The following is a 20323-nucleotide window of genomic DNA, read 5'->3' on the forward strand; positions in this document are numbered from 1 at the left end:
TGTGGTGTTGCATGATTGGTTGATTGACGTTATCACGTGATCATTTAAAGGTCAATATATCAACCACTATGTTAAGATCCGGTGGCCGTGTTGACTAGCAGGTTGTTTGTATACTTTTTCTTGACTTTATCGGCGTGAGTTCGAACCCCACTTAAACCAAATTATTTTTTTATGCTACAACTGTACTTCTGTCTGCAAATTCGATATCATAGAGTATAATAATGAGAAAATAAGTGTTTTCAGATGCATTACCGGGAAAACTAAGTTTTGGTCCAAAACATGGGCGAGTCACATTAAACTTATCTGCCGATCTTTTTTACATACTTATAGCGTGATCCCTAATGTTAAATATAGGATATATTTATACACTTGACAAAACTTACAGCACTTTATTTTCTTGGTGTTTGGTATAAAAATTGAGATACTGTTTTTTATTGTTTATGTTCTCGCATTTCGTCATTATAATGTGAATCCCATTATACGGGTCACATTCTTGTCTCTGTACACAAAGCGAGTCATTTGGCGGTGATGTTTTCTTCAACAAAACATAGTTGATATTTTTATTTTTTTTAAAGTTAGAATCGAATTTGATTGCACGTGATCTAACGGAAAATGTAGTTTGTCTCTGATCACGAGTAAAATAAAATATGATATTTTATAAAAAAGTTTCTTTTATGCTTTTATCGGTGTTTTATTAGTGTTTTGATTTAGTGACTTAATTATCCTCTTTTTTTTGAAAAGGCTGTTTTGAAACCGTTACTTATGGGACGTCCCTCACGCAAAATTATAACTGATGACGTAGATGTCAATTTTATATTTACGGTTTGTTGAGATATTCTTATATTCGTTTTTTTATTATTCGCTTGTTTAGTGCAAATATTTTATGGATAATAATCAATGAAGTTTTGTGAGTGCATCTTTGTTCCAAAAATAACGTAAACTCTTTGATATATTAAAAGAGGCATGAATACATAACCAAATTAACACGCCGCCATTTATTGAATAAAAATTTGAAAGGTCGAACATGGTAGCCAAACTTATGCGGGTAACCATTTGAACTAATACAATTTTCTTAGTTTTAGAATGTGTTTATTATTCATGAGTGTTTAGTCATCTTACTAATTACGCTTGAAGTTAAGTCGTTTTCAAGTAGAGAGCGCAGACACACTAGATTGTTAACAACTTGTAAAGCGTTGGTGGGGTAGAAAAATATCAGTTAATCTTTAATTTGTTGCGTGAAATTACCGGGAAGTTTGTATTACGTCTTATAACGACAAATAGTTCAAAATACATTTGCACGATGATATAACATTATGTTCGCACAGTTGCATTCGTCATTTGTTTGGCATGGAAGCAAATTTTGGAACGTTCAGTTTCAAGCTCAGGAATTTTGTTTTGCCAACATTTTCTGGTGTTTTGTTTTGATCAAGGAGAAATAACTACAATAGATTTGAAAGGAGTTCTAAAAGTTAATATTTTCACACCTTTTTTTTTAGTGAAAAAATATCAAATGATTGTGATAAAATGTTTCTTATTAACTTGCGTGTCATGTGTTTCAATGATTACATACCTAATTTGGACCACAAAAATTAAAAACAAAAATCAAACGTTTGTGTTTTTAAGAAATGTATTCAAACAGATTTACGTGATGCAAATTAAATCCAAGACAAATTAAGACAAAGTATGAGCCATAATCGTTTTTTTATACAAAATGGTCAATGTTATAATAGAGGTATATGTAAAATCCCACGTAAATATATATATAAAACTCATATACATATGTAAACTAAAGTTAAGTTTGATTATATGTTGATCCTTTGAATATCAATATGAGAACTTCTTAAGAACTTATGCAACACTGGGAAATGCAAGTGGTGAATGCTGTTGAGACGCACGTGAATATTGCATATCCATGACATAAACACACGGTGAATACTTACTTTCCTCCGAGAGGGACAAAACATTGAAACATGGTGCAAGGGATCATGTAAGTAAGTCACATGACTCATGAAGGGATACACCATGGAAGCATGGCACGTGGGAGGATGACGATTGGGAATATGTTGCTCAGCAACATGATGCATGGTCGCGTGATGCACGAGCACAAGGCATGTTGTAAAGATTGGCTTTTATATATTGATATTTTCCTACATGTAGATCCATTAAGATATTGAGGGAATCATCTATTTGCCAAACTTGAGGTATTTCTATTAGGTAACAAGTAATCATCTGTTTGCATGTTTGTTTTAAGAGAAGAGGTCTAACAAATATATTTTCATAACTATGTAGTTTACCTTTATGAAGACACCAAATAAAACGTTGTAAAGATTAAAATAAGAGTAAGCCTTCTAACACTCTAACGATTAATAGAGCACGGTTAAGAATTAAAATGCATAGAAAATCTATTCAAGAAGGCCCCATTTCAAACGGCTCTAAAGTGTCATCAATGGTTGTGTCACAGGACGTGTGTTGATTGTACTGAATAAATTAATAAATTAATTAAATTTGCATTAAGTCAGGAGTCTTTGTATTTATTACATCCACGATATTCGTATTATTCTTATTTCCTTTATTTCTTTGTCCTTACCTTGAGACAACTAAACTCCGCCCTAGGTGTCCTGTGATCATTATTTTACTCTACAATTTATTCTACCATTGTTCGTACTAACCTGTCACGCGTGATTGGTCATCAGGTGTCGAGTGTGTTAATCTTTGCACTTGCCTTCCTGATTTTATAGTGACCAGTCACATTATTGTTATAATAAAATATCTAGCATATTTTGATTTGTTACAGGTTAGTACATTTTTGGTATTTAATAAGCATATAATATGTGTTGAAATATATCTAAGTTACAATTAACATCTAATGTAATTATATCTTTACATGAGTATTATAACTATATAAGTATATAGCCTGAATCTCGTTTGTATTAATATCTACATGTTTGTTATTTGTATTTGCATTGTGCATTTGTTAATCGGCACTTGCCTTCCTGATTTTATAGTGACCAGTCACATTATTGTTATAATAAAATATCTAGGATATTTTGATTTGTTACAGTGGTTACTCTACACAAACGGATCCTAATTAAAAATATATGCCGACTGGGCTACGTCGACAGTTGCACATTCACAACTCCAAAGCAGCCACTCTTTACGAAGCATACTGCTTGAACCATATCAATTCCATCGAATCTCGTGTTATTTTAGAATGTTTGTGGTCTGTTGGATTATTCTCTCTGTGACGAATTGAAAGGTCATCTTAAAAGATAAGAAGATTACTACAATTGGCGAAATGTTGCTTTTTGAGTTTTAAATATTCACTTTTATTGCATACTAGTTGTGGCACATAAACTCAGTATCGATAATTGATCATGTAAATGAAAACATGAATAAATAAAAAATCATTGAAATATATTCAATTTAATAAAAACATACTAAAACAGTTTTTAAATGCAAATAACAGTTCCAAATAAATCTTAGTTTCCCAATTCATGGAAAATTCGAAAGTAACTGCAAGTTAGAGCCTAGACAATCTGAAAGGCCGAACTTTGCATATTACTCTGTCTTGATTTTACTAGAAGTCTTTCCAGGGGGTTTTAAATACTAGCGGAATATTCGACAAAAACATTGATCTGACCACACTCAAGTTAAAGAGAAGTAAGTATGAGTCGGAATAAAAATTGTATAACACCTTCCTTATTCATTCATAGTTCAGGAAAGAACATAGATATTGTCTTACAAAAACACAGTTGTATGGAAAAAATGAATGGAAATGTACTCTTTTAACATGATGTTTTACCATATTAAAGTTTTGTCATAGGGAACTGTAAAAATATATATCGTTATCAGCTATTTCCCCTTCCAACAAACATTTTGCAATTTAAATTTCCTCGTATAATGCTTTACTATACAAAATGTGAACGGTGACCGTCGATTACCTTTTGATTCTGTTTCTCATGACAATGAATGAGTGGATGATAGGTTTAGTCTTATTTGACGGTTGGCACTTTTGGTTAAGGTGTAAATGTTATACTTTTATTAAACTTTAATGTATGGTTCGTTAGTAGGGATTTTTGTTAATTTTTATAAGATTAATAGGTAAAAGGTCTTGTCAGTTTAATCGAGTTACAATTCACTGTTTTTCACTGTAGCTGGTAATTCCATTTATTTCCATGTTAAGCTAAATTGTTTGGATCCTGTTAGTCAGTGATACCGGACTGCGTTCGGCATTTCCTAATGCATAATGTGAAATATTTTGGCACATATAGAGCCCATATGGATCCACCGCCAATAAAGTTAACATAATGGCGTAATGGAATCACGGAACGCCCGCAAAATACATTTTGGGTAGTCGATATACCAAAACAGGCCGTGCATATATACACAAACAGCCTAAGTGAAGTGTAGCCATAAATTAATCCAGTAAGGTTCACAGCACCACCCACATTTAACGAAAAACGGGCGAGCGAAGATGTATGTTTTCGTAAAAAGCTACTGAAAAAAACTTTAAAAATAAGTCTGAACCTAAGTGGATGAACCCCGTTCATTGCGTAAATAAGGAACATGAAAATATTGAGTTTTGTGTGTTTGGAAAGATTGCCACCAGATTATATAGTAGATTTGCAGCTTTTGCGGAAGGGCTCAATGGCTTGTACTTCGAAAGAACAAATATCGCCAGGCTTTACAAGACATTTGAGACCAAATTAACTTAGTCGGAGGCAGCTCCTTATGTCCCTGCGGACGACCTGTGAGTGTCATTGCTTGGAGGCTCCCCGCATCATAAAATGTTTGAGAACTCAAACGCATCATTTCAAGACCTTCGAGACTCAATGTTTTATAGCACCAAAGGAAACTGATCACTAGTGACCAGGGAGCAATCGAAATGATAAATGATCCTGCATTTTATGGGTGCACACGAAGATGCCCGATGGAGCTAACGGGACAAGTCGATTCATTAAGAAATGTTAATTCTAATGTTTCCTGAGCATCCAGCTGGAGTATTTATGAATGACACAATGTAATTTAAAGCAGATTTTTTCCACACGCGATGCCGATGATCGATATAACGTTATCGACCGTATTGCTCGGAAGGTTGAACCCCATTAAAGAAATAAGCCAAAATGCAATGACATAACATGCAGAACACAGGGATGGTTCGTTTCTATTTGTGTTAACAATCCATCTTAAAATAGGTAGTATGATAGGATGGCGTGTGTTCTTATCCGCCCGTTTGGTAGCCTCTGAAGAGGTTAGTCACTGTTAACTGAGTCGAAGGATCTGGTGCCCCCACCCTTTTGCACTTAAATACGCATGACTGACCCGACATAAATGAGATGAAGAATACTATTAAATTGACTGGTTGGGGTCATTTTTTCCTAAGATTTGCGACTTACGAAGAAATGTAAAGTTGAACAGTCCCTGGTCAACGATGACATGGAGACTAAAGCCGAGTTAAAGAGTCTTTCAGCTTCGACAAGATATATGGCTTTTAAAACGGAAAGAAGCTATAGAAATATCCTTTTTATTTAAATGTCTAATTCGACCCTTCGTGACCATTGTGCTGGCCGTTTGAACAAGCCCTGCGTAAAAATGCTTAAGTCAGCACAACGTTTGGCCACGTGGTACTTTGAAAGCACGTCATCAAACTGTTTGTTCTTTTATACAAAATAAATGCGCACGTAAGTCACGTGGTACACATAAAATAGCATCAGAATTTGTGTAAAAAAATCACTAACATTGCTGACGTCAGCACAATTTGAGGTCCCGTTCTACATAGTCAGTCAATTGTGTTTGCTTAAATTATACACGATCGATGTTTATGCCAGTTAAATGACAAAATAAACGTCATTAGCATTTACGTCAATTTAGACACAAAGTTTGCTAACATCTACACAACCTTAAGTCACGTGGTTCACAAAAATACGTCAGTGGCGTTAAATTTTACACAACTTATGCTTTCGTAATACTTGTGTTACCTTACTAAATTTCGAGGTCGTGCAATACAGTTGTTTCAACAGCATTGAAAATAGAGCTTATGTAGTTCGAAATAACATCAACGATAATAACGTGAACAAACATTCTTTTTAAAAATATTTATTTCTTTTAAACTATATTTTGGGAGAATTCCAATAACTAAACTAAATTACACAGATCGTTTTTAATCATCAACCCAACACATACACCGAGCAATTCAATATTAGATTCAATATTATTTCATTGATTTCAGTTAACTTATTAATTCATTAAAAAATGATAATAATAATAATAATAATAATAATAATAATAATAATAATAATAATAATAATAATAATAATAATTATAATAATAATAATTATAAGAATAATAAAAATGAAAAATATAATAATATTATTAATAATAATAATAATAATAATAATAATAATAATAATAATAATAATATTATTATTATTATTATTATTATTATTATTAAAATTAATTATTATAAATAATAATAATAATCATAATAATTATACTTTTACTAATACAAATACAAATACTAATACTAATACTAATACTAATACTAAAAATGAAAATAATAATAATAATAATAATAATAATAATAATAATAATAATAATAATAATAATAATTACAATAATAATAATAATAATAATAATAATAATAATAATAATAATAATAATAATAATAATAATAATATTTTTGTATTAAAATATAATGAAGAATGTTATTAAATGTATACATGCATACATTCTTATTATTTTTACTATCTAAAAACAGATTTTCGTCGGTGAATCGCTGAACAAAGATGTTTATGGTATTAGTGTTAGAGAACAAGTGCACGTGCATATTGATGTGGTTCAGCAATTTACCGACGTGTCATCTTTAAAGAAGCAGGCGCCTTGCCACTTCAAAGACGGCACGTGTCAACGTTGTTTAACTTTACATTTATCAATGCATGTATACATTACACCTTTATATCATTTTAGAAAAGAAAATAACACCTTATTGATTTTAATGAGAAATATAACCTGGACATGCTAAAGATTTGGTTAATCCTGGCCCAAACAATACAGATAATAATAGTAATAATAAGAATAAAAAATATTAAAATAATAATAATAATAATAATAATAATAATAATAATAATAATAATAATAATAATAAAATAATAATAATAATAATAATAATAATAACATCTTCATTTTAAAAAGGTAACACACAATGACCGAATTACAGTGTCAACTATAAAACATCATATTTTCAATATGGCCTAAAACAAAACAAAATGACAAACATCTTTACACAATTCACACATGTATACATTCTATTATTTAAATATCATCAAATACGATAAACAACGAGTCATATAAAGCATTAATGAATAAACATGTTAATTATGTTAAACACAAGGAATACAAATGAATGATAATGATTTTAAATATCAATGCATTGATATAGAACATGGCTTTTTCGCAAAACACTTCAACCTCTGGTAACAGTTATGTAATCAACCTTCTATCCTACAGACAATCTAGCATACAAGACACAACTCCCAAATTATCCAAGATCCCTGCCCCCCTCCCACCCGCACACACTTACTCTTCGGCTTTTACCTCAATATAGTTGAAGTATCTCAATGAAGGAAATCCAACATGATTCTTCGTGAACGAAATTTCAATTTGGAATTGCCTTATAGTTTCCTGATCAATATACGACCGAACATACAGTCATTTTAGTCACTGAGTCAGACAAACTGTTAAAACACATTCTTCGTTTTCTCTCTGTATGTAGATGAATCTGACGTGTTCATGTCCACCTGAAAGAAAATATTATTCAACGTGCATTATTTCAAAAACCTTTATTTAATGACAATTGTACTTGAAATTTTGCATTTGTAACACTATATTCATCATCATCATCATCATCATCATCATCATCATCATCATCATCATCATCATCATCATCATCATCATCATCATCATCATCATCTCACTCACTGCATAAACAACAATCACTTACATAAAGCCCCTGTGACGTTCATCCCCTAACCGGAAGTTGTCGTGGAGGGCTGTGACGTCACCAACATACTACAATCAGCGAAACTGCAGAATAACAATTCAGTTAGTAAATAATTGCTATCTTGCTGTGTGTTTTTTTTCGTAAGTTATACTTATTTAAAGCGTAGCTCAATAATTTGCATTCATTTATCATTACATTATATTCATCATCATCATCATCATCATCATCATCATCATCATCATCATCATCATCATCATCATCATCATCATCATTAGCAGCAGCAGCAGCAGCAGCAGCAGCAGCAGCAAAAACGGCTTCAGAAATAGCAGCAGACGGAAGTTGCGGGAGGCGGGCTTTGAATGAGTTTATGTGGTCTTAAAGATATGACGTAATCAACCCAGCAGAGGTCGATACAGGCCTTTCGCATCATGCTAGCGGAAATGGTTGCAGAAACCTGAAGAATAACAAGTGCAAGAAAACAATTGCTATCTTTGTCATATTATTTCAGAGCATAGTTTTTTACTGTGCATATTTTTGTCATAAACTTTTTTTCAGCACATGTGTACTATTAGAATATGCTATTATTCATTCATAAAATGTATAGTGTAAGTCAAAGCTGCTACAATTCAAAACTAAATATTGCAGGGAGCAAGAACATTAGCGCAGTTTCATCTAGCACTATTCTGTAGCGCAGTTTCATCTGGCGTTTGTCTATAGCGAAGTTTCATCTAGCACCATTCTGTAGCGCAGCTTCATCTGGCGTTCGTCTGTAGCGCAGTTTCATCTGGCGGTCGTCTGTAGCGCAGCTTCATCTGGCGTTCGTCTGTAGCGCAGTTTCATCTGGCGTTCGTCTGTAACGCAGTTTCATCTAGCACTATTCTGTAGCGCAGCTTCATCTGGCGTTCGTCTGTAGCGCAGCTTCATTTGGCGTTCGTCTGTAACGCAGTTTCATCTAGCACTATTCTGTAGCGCAGCTTCATCTGGCGTTCGTCTGTAGCGCAGTTTCATTTGGCGTTCGTCTGTAGCGCAGTTTCATTTGGCGTTCGTCTGTAACGCAGTTTCATCTAGCACTATTCTGTAGCGCAGCTTCATCTGGCGTTCGTCTGTAGCGCAGTTTCATTTGGCGTTTGTCTGTAGCGCAGTTTCATTTGGCGTTCGTCTGTAACGCAGTTTCATCTAGCACTATTCTGTAGCGCAGCTTTATCTGGCTTTCGTCTGTAGCGCAGTTCCATTTGGCGTTCGTCTTTAACGCAGTTTCATCTAGCACTTTTTAGTAGCGCAGCTTCATCTAGCGACTTTCTGTAGCTTAGTTTTATATATTAAATTAAAATCAAGAGAGTTATTTGATATGTTCAAAAAAGTTTTTTACCAAACATAAGACTATAGGATTTAGGTCGCGCTTGACATATACTAAGTATGTGACATCTAAAAATATATCGGTCCGATGGTGGACCGATGTATTTTCTTATGTTTACAAAAGCTCTCTTAAAGTATTAAAAATATGATAAGAGTTTCCTAGTTATTCAACATCTACTTCAAAATTAAGCTGTAGGAAACAAATAAACATTCGTGATAATTAAGCAAATATCGGACCGTTATCTGAGGATCATGGGCCGATATACAGATATTCCGACCAGATATCGATACCTATCCGATATGGCTATGCTCGCTGGGGAGTAGCAGGTACAGTTACTGATACATAGTAACAGGTATGATAGCAGGTACAGTGTAGCCTGTACTGTAGCAGGAACAGAGTACCAAATACGGTAGAAGTTACGAGGTGACAAGTACAGACACAAAAACACCGCAACAAGTACGCGCAGCATGTACAAAGTAGCAAGTACAATAGCAGGTCCAAAGCAACTCATACGCTAGCAAGAATAAAAGTAGGTAGTATTATAGCAGGAACAGAGTAGTAGGTAAGTCATACGGTACAGAGAAGCAGGTACGGTGGCAGGTACAGAATTGCAGGTACGGTAGTGCAGAATAGTAGAATTGTAGCAGGTGTAGAGTTGTTGGTACGGGAGCAGAAACAGAATTGCAGGTACGGTAACGTGTGCAGAATAGCAGAATTGTAGCAGGCGTAGAGTTGCTGGTACGGGAGCAGAAACAGAATTGCAGGTACGGTAACGTGTGCAGAATAGCAGAATTGTAGCAGGTGTAGAGTTGTTGGTACGGGAGCAGAAACAGAATTGCAGGTACGGTAACGTGTGCAGAATAGCAGAATTGTAGCAGGCGTAGAGTTGCTGGTACGGGAGCAGAAACAGAATTGCAGGTACGGTAACGTGTGCAGAATAGTAGAATTGTAGCAGGTGTAGAGTTGTTGGTACGGGAGCAGAAACAGAATTGCAGGTACGGTAACGTGTGCAGAATAGCAGAATTGTAGCAGGCGTAGAGTTGCTGGTACGGAAGCAGAAACAGAATTGCTGGTACGGAAGCCGGTACAGAGTATATGGTAGCAGGTGCGGAAGCAGGTACAGGGGAGCAGGTACGGAAACAGGTACAGGGGAGCAGGTACGGGAACAGGTACAGGGGAGCAGGAACGGAAACAGGTAGGGTACCAGGTACAGGGGAACAAATAAAGGGGAGCATGTAAAGGGGAGCAGGTACGGAAGCAGGTACAGGTGGGGACAGGTACGGAGGCAGGTACGGTAGCAGGTACAGGGGAGGGGGGGGGGTAGGTACGTTCTCGGGTACAGGAGGGGAGGGGGGCAGGTACGGACGCAGGTACGGTAGCAGGTACAGGAGAGGGGGGGGGGGGTTGCAGGTACGGTCGCAGGTACGTGGGGGCAGGTACGGAGGCAGACACGGTAGCAGGTACAGAGGAGGGGGGCAGGTACGGAAGCAGGTACGTTAACAGATACATGGGGGGAGCAGGTAAAGGTGGTGGGCAGGTACGGAGGCAGGTATGGTAGCAGATACAGAGGGGGGAGCAGGTACGGTAGCAGGTAAGATGGTAGATACAGGGGGAAGCAGGTACGGTAGCAGGTACAGGGGATCGGGCAGGTACGGAGGCAGGAACGATGGCAGATACAGGTGGGGGCAGATACGGGAACAGGTACGGTTGCAGATACAGGAGTGTGTGTGGGGGGGGGGGGGCGGGTTCGGAAGCAGGTACGATCGCAGATACAGGGGGAGCAGATACGGTAGCAGGTACGGTGGCAGATACATGTGGGGGCAGGTACGAACGCAGGAAAGGAAGCAGGTACATGTGTGGGGCAGGTACGGAAGCAGATACAGGTGTGGGACAGGTACGGAAGCAGCTACATTGGCAGGTAAATGTGTGGGGCGGGTACGAAAGCAGGTACGGTAGCAGGTACAGGTATGGGGGACAGGTACGGTAGCAGGTACGGTAGCAGTTACAGGTGGGGGCAGGTACAGAAGCAGGTACGCTGGATGATACAGGTGGGGACAGGTACTGAATCAGGTACGGTAGCAGGTACAGATTAGCAGGTTCAGTGGAAAGTAAATAGTAGCAGGTACAGAGTAACAGGTATTTTTTTTCGTGCAGAGTAGCAGGTTAGGTATTGGGTCAGCCAAATAAGCATGTCGATTTTGGACAAGATTAAAAGTACAGGAGTAGTAGGCACAGAAGTTCAGTTACTGTAGCAGGTAGAGAAGGAGGTACAGAGGAGAATGGATAGCAGTATCGGTTGAATGTACAGGTACGTATCAGGTACAAGTGTAGCAAGTACGGTAACAGGCACAGAGTAACTGGTACGGTAAAGACACAGGGTAACAGGTACGGTAGTAGGTACAAGGTTGCAACTACGGTAGTAGATACATAGTAGCTGGTACGGTAACAGGTACGGTGTAGCAGGTACGGTAACCGGTACAGTCAAGTGATCATGGCCATATCGGATCGATATCGGCATTTGGTCGGAATATCGGTAGATCGGCCCAATGATGGTCCGATAATGGTCCAATATTTAGGTAATTATTCCCCTATGTGAATTTGTACTAGACAAAATCATGCATTATAATTTGAGTAACAAGAATACTCTAAATATATATTAAATACTGTATGGGTGTTTTTTAGCCGATCAGAAAATGTATTGGTCCATTATCCAGTCATATATTTGGGTCGCACTTCCTAAGAATTCTGATTTCATTTTGTTTTGACGATTTCTTTTTACAAGAGAAACAACTGCCGTAAACTAAAGTGTGAGGTATGGTCCAATCACTGAGTATACCTTTCTATGTGACATTAGGGTCTTCCCGCGCTCAATTGATGATGTATTACTTCACCATGCCGTGTATCCCATCCCATCTAAAATGTACTTTATGCAAAAACTGACATCATTTCGAAGTAATTGCAATTCCCAATCATTTAAAGTGTGGCCAGGAGTGACCAAATCGATTGTGTACAAAACAGAGACGTTATGACAATAGTGTTTGAAAGGGAAATAACTCAATTATTATTCAATACATCTAAGGGAAATTACTTAGTTATAATTTAAGGCATGTAAGGGAAATAACTCAATCATTACTCAATAATGTAAAGGAAATTACTCTATTATAATTCAATGTATATACGGGAGATAATTCAACTATTATCTAAGGAATTGAATGATAGTAACTGCTTTATCCTTTTCAATAGTATGAAGAAACGTGCAAATATAAAACATGTATGGATTACTACTTGCTAATGTATTACCCACATTTCTCTGTTACGAGCTTTTCCCTAACCTTAATCTGTCGTAGTTGGACGAATCATGTCACGTGGTTGAATAGCTTCGACCTCAAAGTTGTTTGAATAGATTTTTTTACGACACGGACGCCGTGGAAGGTGGGGGAAGTCCTGGAACTTTAAACATAACAAGAATAACAATTTGAGTGTTGATCAATAAACTCTTTACAGTTATACAAAATACACGTATAGCCATGTACCAAAACATGTTTCGGATTAGATTCTAAATACATTCGATCTGGACCGAAATTATCCCATGTAGCAACAACTCTTAAATGTATAGATCAAATGATTCAAGCTTATACATATGGCCAGCATCACCATTCGGAACACCTCCGATGTTTGTAGGTACATCAGTAGAATTAGGTAAATCTTAAATAATAGTTATAATTAATTGTCGTGTTTTAACGTGTGTTTTAACTATTTTTATTACTTAATTTAAATTCATTGCCTGTTAAGTAAATTCTTGCATAAATATTTAAGAATCTCAAGAGGAAAGTCATTTGGGGCGTAATATAAACAAGTTTAACTGCTCTATTGAGTTCTGACATTGTATGCCGTCCGTAAACATCAGAGGTTGTTTTCAATGGAAAATGGCCGTGGTATTCCGAATGCATCAAGCCACACATCCTTCATAACAAACATTATCAATCATTTATAATGAAAATAAGGAAATTCAAATATAAAGAAAATCAATTTCTTGCATACCGGACGTGTGTTTCCGTTCATGTCACCAGTGCTGGAAAAAACATCCTACATACCCCATGTAATATGAGTCATGCGCAACAACGCGCCACTACTTATTTCATTTATTGTATGGTTTATGAAAAATATATTATGCCATTTCAATAAAGCGCAATGAAACATATATGTTTGCAAGACTTTTGATTAAAATTAAAAATAAATAATCGTTAAAAAACGCTATATTTTGTTATTCAAAATTACTGCGCTCTATGACGTCAGTACAACAGCGCACGCGCTTTTTGGTGTAATTGTTCAAAAGTTCGATTTGAACGTCATTTTTCCACAGACTGATAAATTTATATGTGAAAGAAAAAGTATCAATCATGTGTTTCCGGTCCGGATAGAAAAATCCGACCCTCGGCACGCTGCGTGGCCGGTAACTCGGCAAGCTTCGTTACCGGTTTACGCACGTGCCCTCGGGTCGGATTTTTCTATCCGTAACGGAAACACATGATAGATACTTATATTCCCATCATTCAAGTACAAATTTCACAAATACAATTGTGACGGGTTGCAGACCATTCTTTGTTTATTCTTGCTGAGCGTTTGCGTTTTTTCACGCTGGTATGCAATACGGCCTAGCTTATTTCTTGAGTAATACAATTATTGTTTTTAATACAGTCTATTTGTGGTATTTTCCCTGAATATTCGATACAAAAACGTGTTTTTAAGAAGTCATTACATCCCTTACCACTTAACCCCTGCTGGGTATAATCTTTCAGTTATGATCGTGCTCGGGTGACCCTTGATCTGGCAACGTCATTGGTGTGACGTCATCAAACAGAAGCCTGTTATCACAAACACCTAGTGTTTTCCGGGCGGGTGTCGACTTCTGATAAGTTGCGGAATTAAAATTTGAAAAATTGATTTTTATTTCCTGGTGTCAGTCATGAAACACGAGCGTCGTTAGTTTTATTTATTTGAAGTAATACGTTTGTACCCGAGTATAAACATAAATCAAATGAGGTTTTCGTTTTGGAAAATAAAATAAAATGATTTGGTATCTTAATGTAACCACTAGAAATGGGATCTAAGATAAAGTATATATACTGCGCCATGCGTTTAGAAAGTTTTAGTTTTGGGGAAATTATCATGAAAGAAAAGAAATATATTGTAAGAAGAAAAAATATAGTCAAGAAAAAAGATAAATCCCACACTTATAATCAAATTTAAGGCTTTTGTTGCATTTTCTTTTCTTCTCGGCAGTTTTCGTGGCAAAGTTCGGTTAACATCGGGCATTTCCGTCAATGTCCGACTTCTCACGATCTCATCCAGAATTATTCTCAAATCTATATCAAACAACAGCTCCGAAATTAAATACCATTGCATTGAAAACAAATATATACGAGCAAAGGAAAGACAAAAATAGTACACTGTTAAATGAAGTCTGGTTAACCAGCCCCTACTAGTGTGTTTTCTATATATTGCAGGGGCGGGTCCCGGAATTGACGTAAAAGGGGGCGTAACTCAGGGGGGCAACCTTTTGTCATGCATCCCTCCCTCTGAACCGAAAGTGTATGTCATGAACTGTTTGCATGTGGATTTGGGCTTACTCAATCAAGAAAGTTTAACATTTTGTAGGCGGACATGATGAATTATTGGCGTATTTTAATATTTTTTCACTCCTATATTGACATAAAAAGTAAACTTTGACGATTTAAGAGGGGGCGCGCGCCGGATGCGCACCCCCCCCCCCTTAATTCGCTAGTGTATTGTTTTATAGTAGGAAGTGAACCGGACATGCTCATAAGGTGTACATGTATTGTGTATGGGTAAGGAACAGGCTGAAATCAAAATTCCGAAATGTCTTTAGTCTAATACGCTTAATCTTTAATTTTAAAGAAATGAGCATATAACACGGTATTTCTACCTTATGAGACTAAAGCTGACCACAGTAAATCGTTTAGCATTCACCAATCATTTAATATGTTTTCGCTTTCTGCTATTAGATACACGGTTATATTTTTGTTATCAGTAATAAATATTTTCCATTCATGCAGTGTCTAGTAAGTAGATAAAGGTTTATCAGTCAAAATTGAAGTTTGTTATACAAATGCATGTATCGATTTTGAATAAGATTGTCACTTTAAACTTGATTCAACAAAACAAAAACAAGGTTTGCATGGTCATCTGAAAGGACTCGCTCATGGTTTTGAAAAATGCTAAGGGATTACATATATTTCGAGAATAATGCCTAGTTCGGATATTTAGCTCCTTGACATTATTCCGGCGGTTATGTGTTAAGTCTTCTTTGGGCTCACTTAAACTTCCAGGTTAACGTTTAAGAGATTACTTAATAAAACGTCAAGATTGTAACGTACGCACCTGTTATCAGGAAGACATGAAGTGCCCGGAAATTGGGTCTGCTGGAGCAAGGTGAGGAGGGGGGGGGGGGCGACACGATTTCCCTCCGTTGTTCACATAACTGCACAATGTTGATCGGGTCCACGTCAATCTCGTATGTCGTTCTTTTGGAGAATTTGTCTAAAAGAAACACACATAACGGGAATAACTATTTTATCAGCGCTTTCAACGATCACTTATATTGTTTTTATTTTACTCTGAGTACAAGACGATAACAATACTGTTTGAAACAACATTACTAACTATTAAGAGTTTTCTTCAGCTGAGTAAATGCTATAAAAACAATCAATATACATATTAATTCAATCTTAAAAAAATATTAAAAGGTCAATTTTTCAAAAGTATCAATTGATAAATTGCATTTGATATCTCTGCTTTTTATTATCACCATCGTGATACATCATCATCATCATCATCATCATCATCATCATCATCATCATCATCATCATCATCATCATCATCATCATCATCATCATAATCATCATCATCATCAACATCATCAATCACATTTCTTACCAAACAATTCCCAAGTCGCTTTGTTCTCGTCTCTATGGTGATGTGCACGTGACCTTCGAGCGGGCGGAAGATTTTGTTGACGTCATATACCGGAAGGTTTGATCCTGGGCGTTTCCGATGCAATGCCGACTTCCGGTGTTAGGAAAGCTATAATTTCTGAAACGAGTGGCAGTAATGGCGGCAAAAAAAATGTAAAAATGTTATTTTCATTTTCTGCTTTTCACAAAGTATTACATAACGGTGTGAAAAGGGCCAGCGAATGCGTATGACTGTATCAAAAAAATGATGAAATAAATGCATTTAACTAGTACTATTAATTTAAAGTTCAATATCCAGCAACGTCCATATTCATGTTTGATTTTATTTATTTTCTTAATTTTAACGGCCAAGTTGATATTCCGATTATCATGTTTTCATTATATTATGATTAGAAATATATTTAATTACCTAACAAAACAAAATGGACATAATTTTGTGAACAAGGTTTGCCCATCAGACTGCCACATTTTCGCGTGAAAATTACCCAAATTTCATGCCAACAAGGTGGCGAATAACATGAAAACGAAACTAACATGTTCTGCTACCCGGGTTTGGTTAAAGCAATCTTGGGAAAGATGCTGGCGCTTGCATTTTCACTGTAAGATTGAGAAAACCAACAGAAAATGCAAGTCTGATTTTAATGTTATTATAATAATAAATGAGCAAGGAATTCTCTACAAAAAGATTGAGTTTGCCTTCGAAAGAAAATGTTGTTTCCCGAAACTTAAATACCATATCTACTATATTAAACGTATTATAATAAGTAAATATATAGTTTTGTTTGTAATGTTGTCGTACCCTAAGTGTTTTAATCACCTTGTCCACAAAATACAACATCAATTTTTTTTTTAAATAACTTTCAATTAATGAAACAATTTTGATTTTTGAATCATCCATGAATTATGAACGTCGTGAACAGAATTAATTATTTACGCATATAATCAAAACTTACATATAACCATTCCTACACACAAGTGTTTATTTTCGGATGTTTTTTTTAAGAAATCAATTTCGGAACCATATAATGTTGTCAAAAATAATGATATCTAGATAAAAGAGAACTGTCAAACTCGTATATGAAATAAACACTTAGCTTGTGTTGCAGTTTCCGCTCGGGTGTTTCCGTGATTACGTTCGGTCAAGATCGTATAAAGTCGGGCACTTTCGGCAATGTTCGACTACAACTATACCAATTCCTTTTGGCTGTGATCTTCAAATTTTGCACCAAAACTGAAATTGTAAAATCATCAGTAAATAGTATATATGCGAAAAACATAATACCGATCAGTGACCGATTGAGCTATATGTTCTTAAGCGCAGTTTGACAAGTCAAAATTAAAACAAAAAATAACCTGGTATTGATGACTCGAATGCGCACTGTAAGCATCAGATTGGTATATAATTACATGTGTTGGACAATAATCTTGGATTATAAGTGATCACTAGTTATGGTCCATATCTCACTTTAGAAAATAATACAGCCCGAGCAAAACTGAGCAAGTTTTAATCAGAAGGAGTTTAATGTTAACTGAGAAGTAAAAAGCAGCTTCATATTTAATACCTACATGCACACTTTTCAACGTCCAAAATATATCCGATCTCTTCTTATTGTCAAACAATCTGACCGGGAGCTACCAAGTTACCGTTTGCATATGCGCAGTGCCCATTTGGTAAGCGCGGTCTTCAGGTAATCAGATTTCAAAAGCTGATAAGATTACCCGCGGACATTGAACAACACAATGGGTGTGAACATCGAAATGTACCAAGCTTTCCTGAGACGGCTAAGTGGTCACGATTGACAAAATACCGTGTTAAGAATGTATATGAAATATTCGAATATTAAAGGTTTTACGCCACGAGTGTTAATTCGTTATTTATACAAAACTGTACATGGTTTTAATCAATTAAATGTATTAATACCCTTTATACAATGTCCTGTGTATTCTAAATGTAATTATTGATCGTCGCGGATTCGTCGTCTAGTGGTAACGCACTTGAATGTCAATTCAGGGGTCTCAGGTTCGATTACCCGCCGCACCACTAAACAAATACTTATCGCCTTCCGGGATAGACGTTAAATGGGGGTAACGTGTGACAGTGCTATACACTGGTGCACGTTAAAGGGACTGTACACCAGATTGGCACCAAAGTTTTTTTTCTGTAACGAATCTCAGGACAATTATCTAATTGAATGTGGTACACTTTGATATCATAATTGTTAAAAAAAGTACCAAAATGTAAATAAAAAGGGTCGGAGACAGGGTTCGAACCCATGTCGCCAAAATTGCAGTCCAACGTCGTATCCACTGAGCTACGACGGCTTACTCTACATGGGTATACACCTTCCTCGATAATATCACGTAATAACACCGACTAGCAAATCAAGCATAATGAATAAATTCTACCTGGTAGACATACCCAGTAATCTTTTTAATGGAAAAATACGAAATAACTGCTAAACTTAAATAAATGGTAAACTATGTGGTATTTCAGTTAGTAAGTTTCAATGCACTGTACACATCGATGCCAAGTTTATGTCAGTTTTCGACAATTTTTTTTTCGCTATTTCATCTTACAGAGTACAGCCCCTTTAAAGATCCAGGGTAGCTCTAACCAGGGTTACATTTTATCTGCGCACTTTGCTCCAAGAAACGTATACTAATAAGCTATCTGACCATAAAATGTAATAATTACTCCGAAAAGCGACTGTGTGTAGGACACGGACAGGCATAATGATGACCCAAATGAGCGGCATACATGCACCGTTTTAAAGAAGAATAAATCATATGTAGAAGGTGTTAAGATGTTGGATGTCATACTAATACTCCATATGGCATGTAGAATGTTTTGCCAAGTTTTTATACAGTTGTATTCATTGCTATTTTCATGAAATTGCATGATTTTACTCATAGTTACACCATATGCTATTTTTTGCACAAATCTCTTTTTTGCGCCATATTGCCATTTTTTGCACAATCTTTCTAATATTTGCACCATATTGCAATACTTTCACCCAGCTGCGTTTTTTGTACGCCGGATTACGGGCTATTTTGTATGTATAGAATAAACCCATTCACATATATGTGCGTTTTGCTATGCATGTGTTATAACTGTTTGATTTGTTTTAAATATCAAAACGGTCAAAACATAAATATACGAAATCAAGCAAGATTTTGTCTTTTTATTTAATACCTATACTAAATGGTGCTCCGGATAAGAGGTTTTCCTGTCCATATAATAATGCACTGGCCCCCACCCCCACCCTGTTTAAGCTACATAACATTACCTATTTTTTCTTTGGACCAATAACGAATTAATCCTACTCGCAGATTTTACTAACGCCACCAGTAGCATGTAAATATTCAGGAGAACGGTTTAAAAAATGAAGATTAGCGCGAAGCAGAGAACACTTCCGATCCATCTTGCAACTAGTTGTTTGTCAATTCGAAGATCATAAATTGTGGCATTTCGCCAATACCAAAACGACGTCGAATTTGCGTCATCGATAGTAAAAAAAAATCGTTTGCATTTTTCAACCAAACTTACCTGAACAATTTTAACATAATTACAACAACAGAGACAATGTATGCATATATATATATATATATATATATATATATATATATATATATGCATTATCAAACACAAATTGAAAACAAAACGTACACAAATCATGTCAATGATAAAAGGTGCACTCTAACAGATTAACTGTTTTTACAGCTTTTTTATTTCTTGTCATTGAATGAGCAAATGTTTGCATAAATATCTTCAAACAAGTGATAAAAGACTGACAAAGATCAGTTCACAGATTTTCATATTTTTGTTCGAAAATGAATGTTTTATAGCTAAAGACGTTACTAACGGTTTTAAAAAATGCATAAAACATCAATTTTTGAAATTAAGCATAAAAATCTGCGATCTATTTTTGTCAGCAGTCTAATATCACTGGTTTCCATGCATTTTAGCATAAA

General features: G+C 35.8%; 1 protein-coding gene across 1 annotated transcript; it reads right to left on the reverse strand.

Moving 5' to 3' along the window:
- Positions 1-9923: 9923 nt before the first annotated feature.
- Positions 9924-11874, reverse strand: LOC128215390 (uncharacterized). Its single transcript, XM_052922077.1, has 2 exons — positions 11695-11874; positions 9924-11417 (listed from the first exon to the last, which is right to left on the reverse strand). The coding sequence occupies exons 1-2, from the start codon at positions 11872-11874 to the stop codon at positions 9924-9926; spliced, it is 1674 nt and encodes a 557-aa protein (XP_052778037.1).
- Between the last annotated feature and the right edge of the window lie 8449 nt (positions 11875-20323).

Source organism: Mya arenaria, chromosome 13 (assembly GCF_026914265.1).
Source record: "Mya arenaria isolate MELC-2E11 chromosome 13, ASM2691426v1".
NCBI classification, from domain to species: domain Eukaryota; kingdom Metazoa; phylum Mollusca; class Bivalvia; order Myida; family Myidae; genus Mya; species Mya arenaria.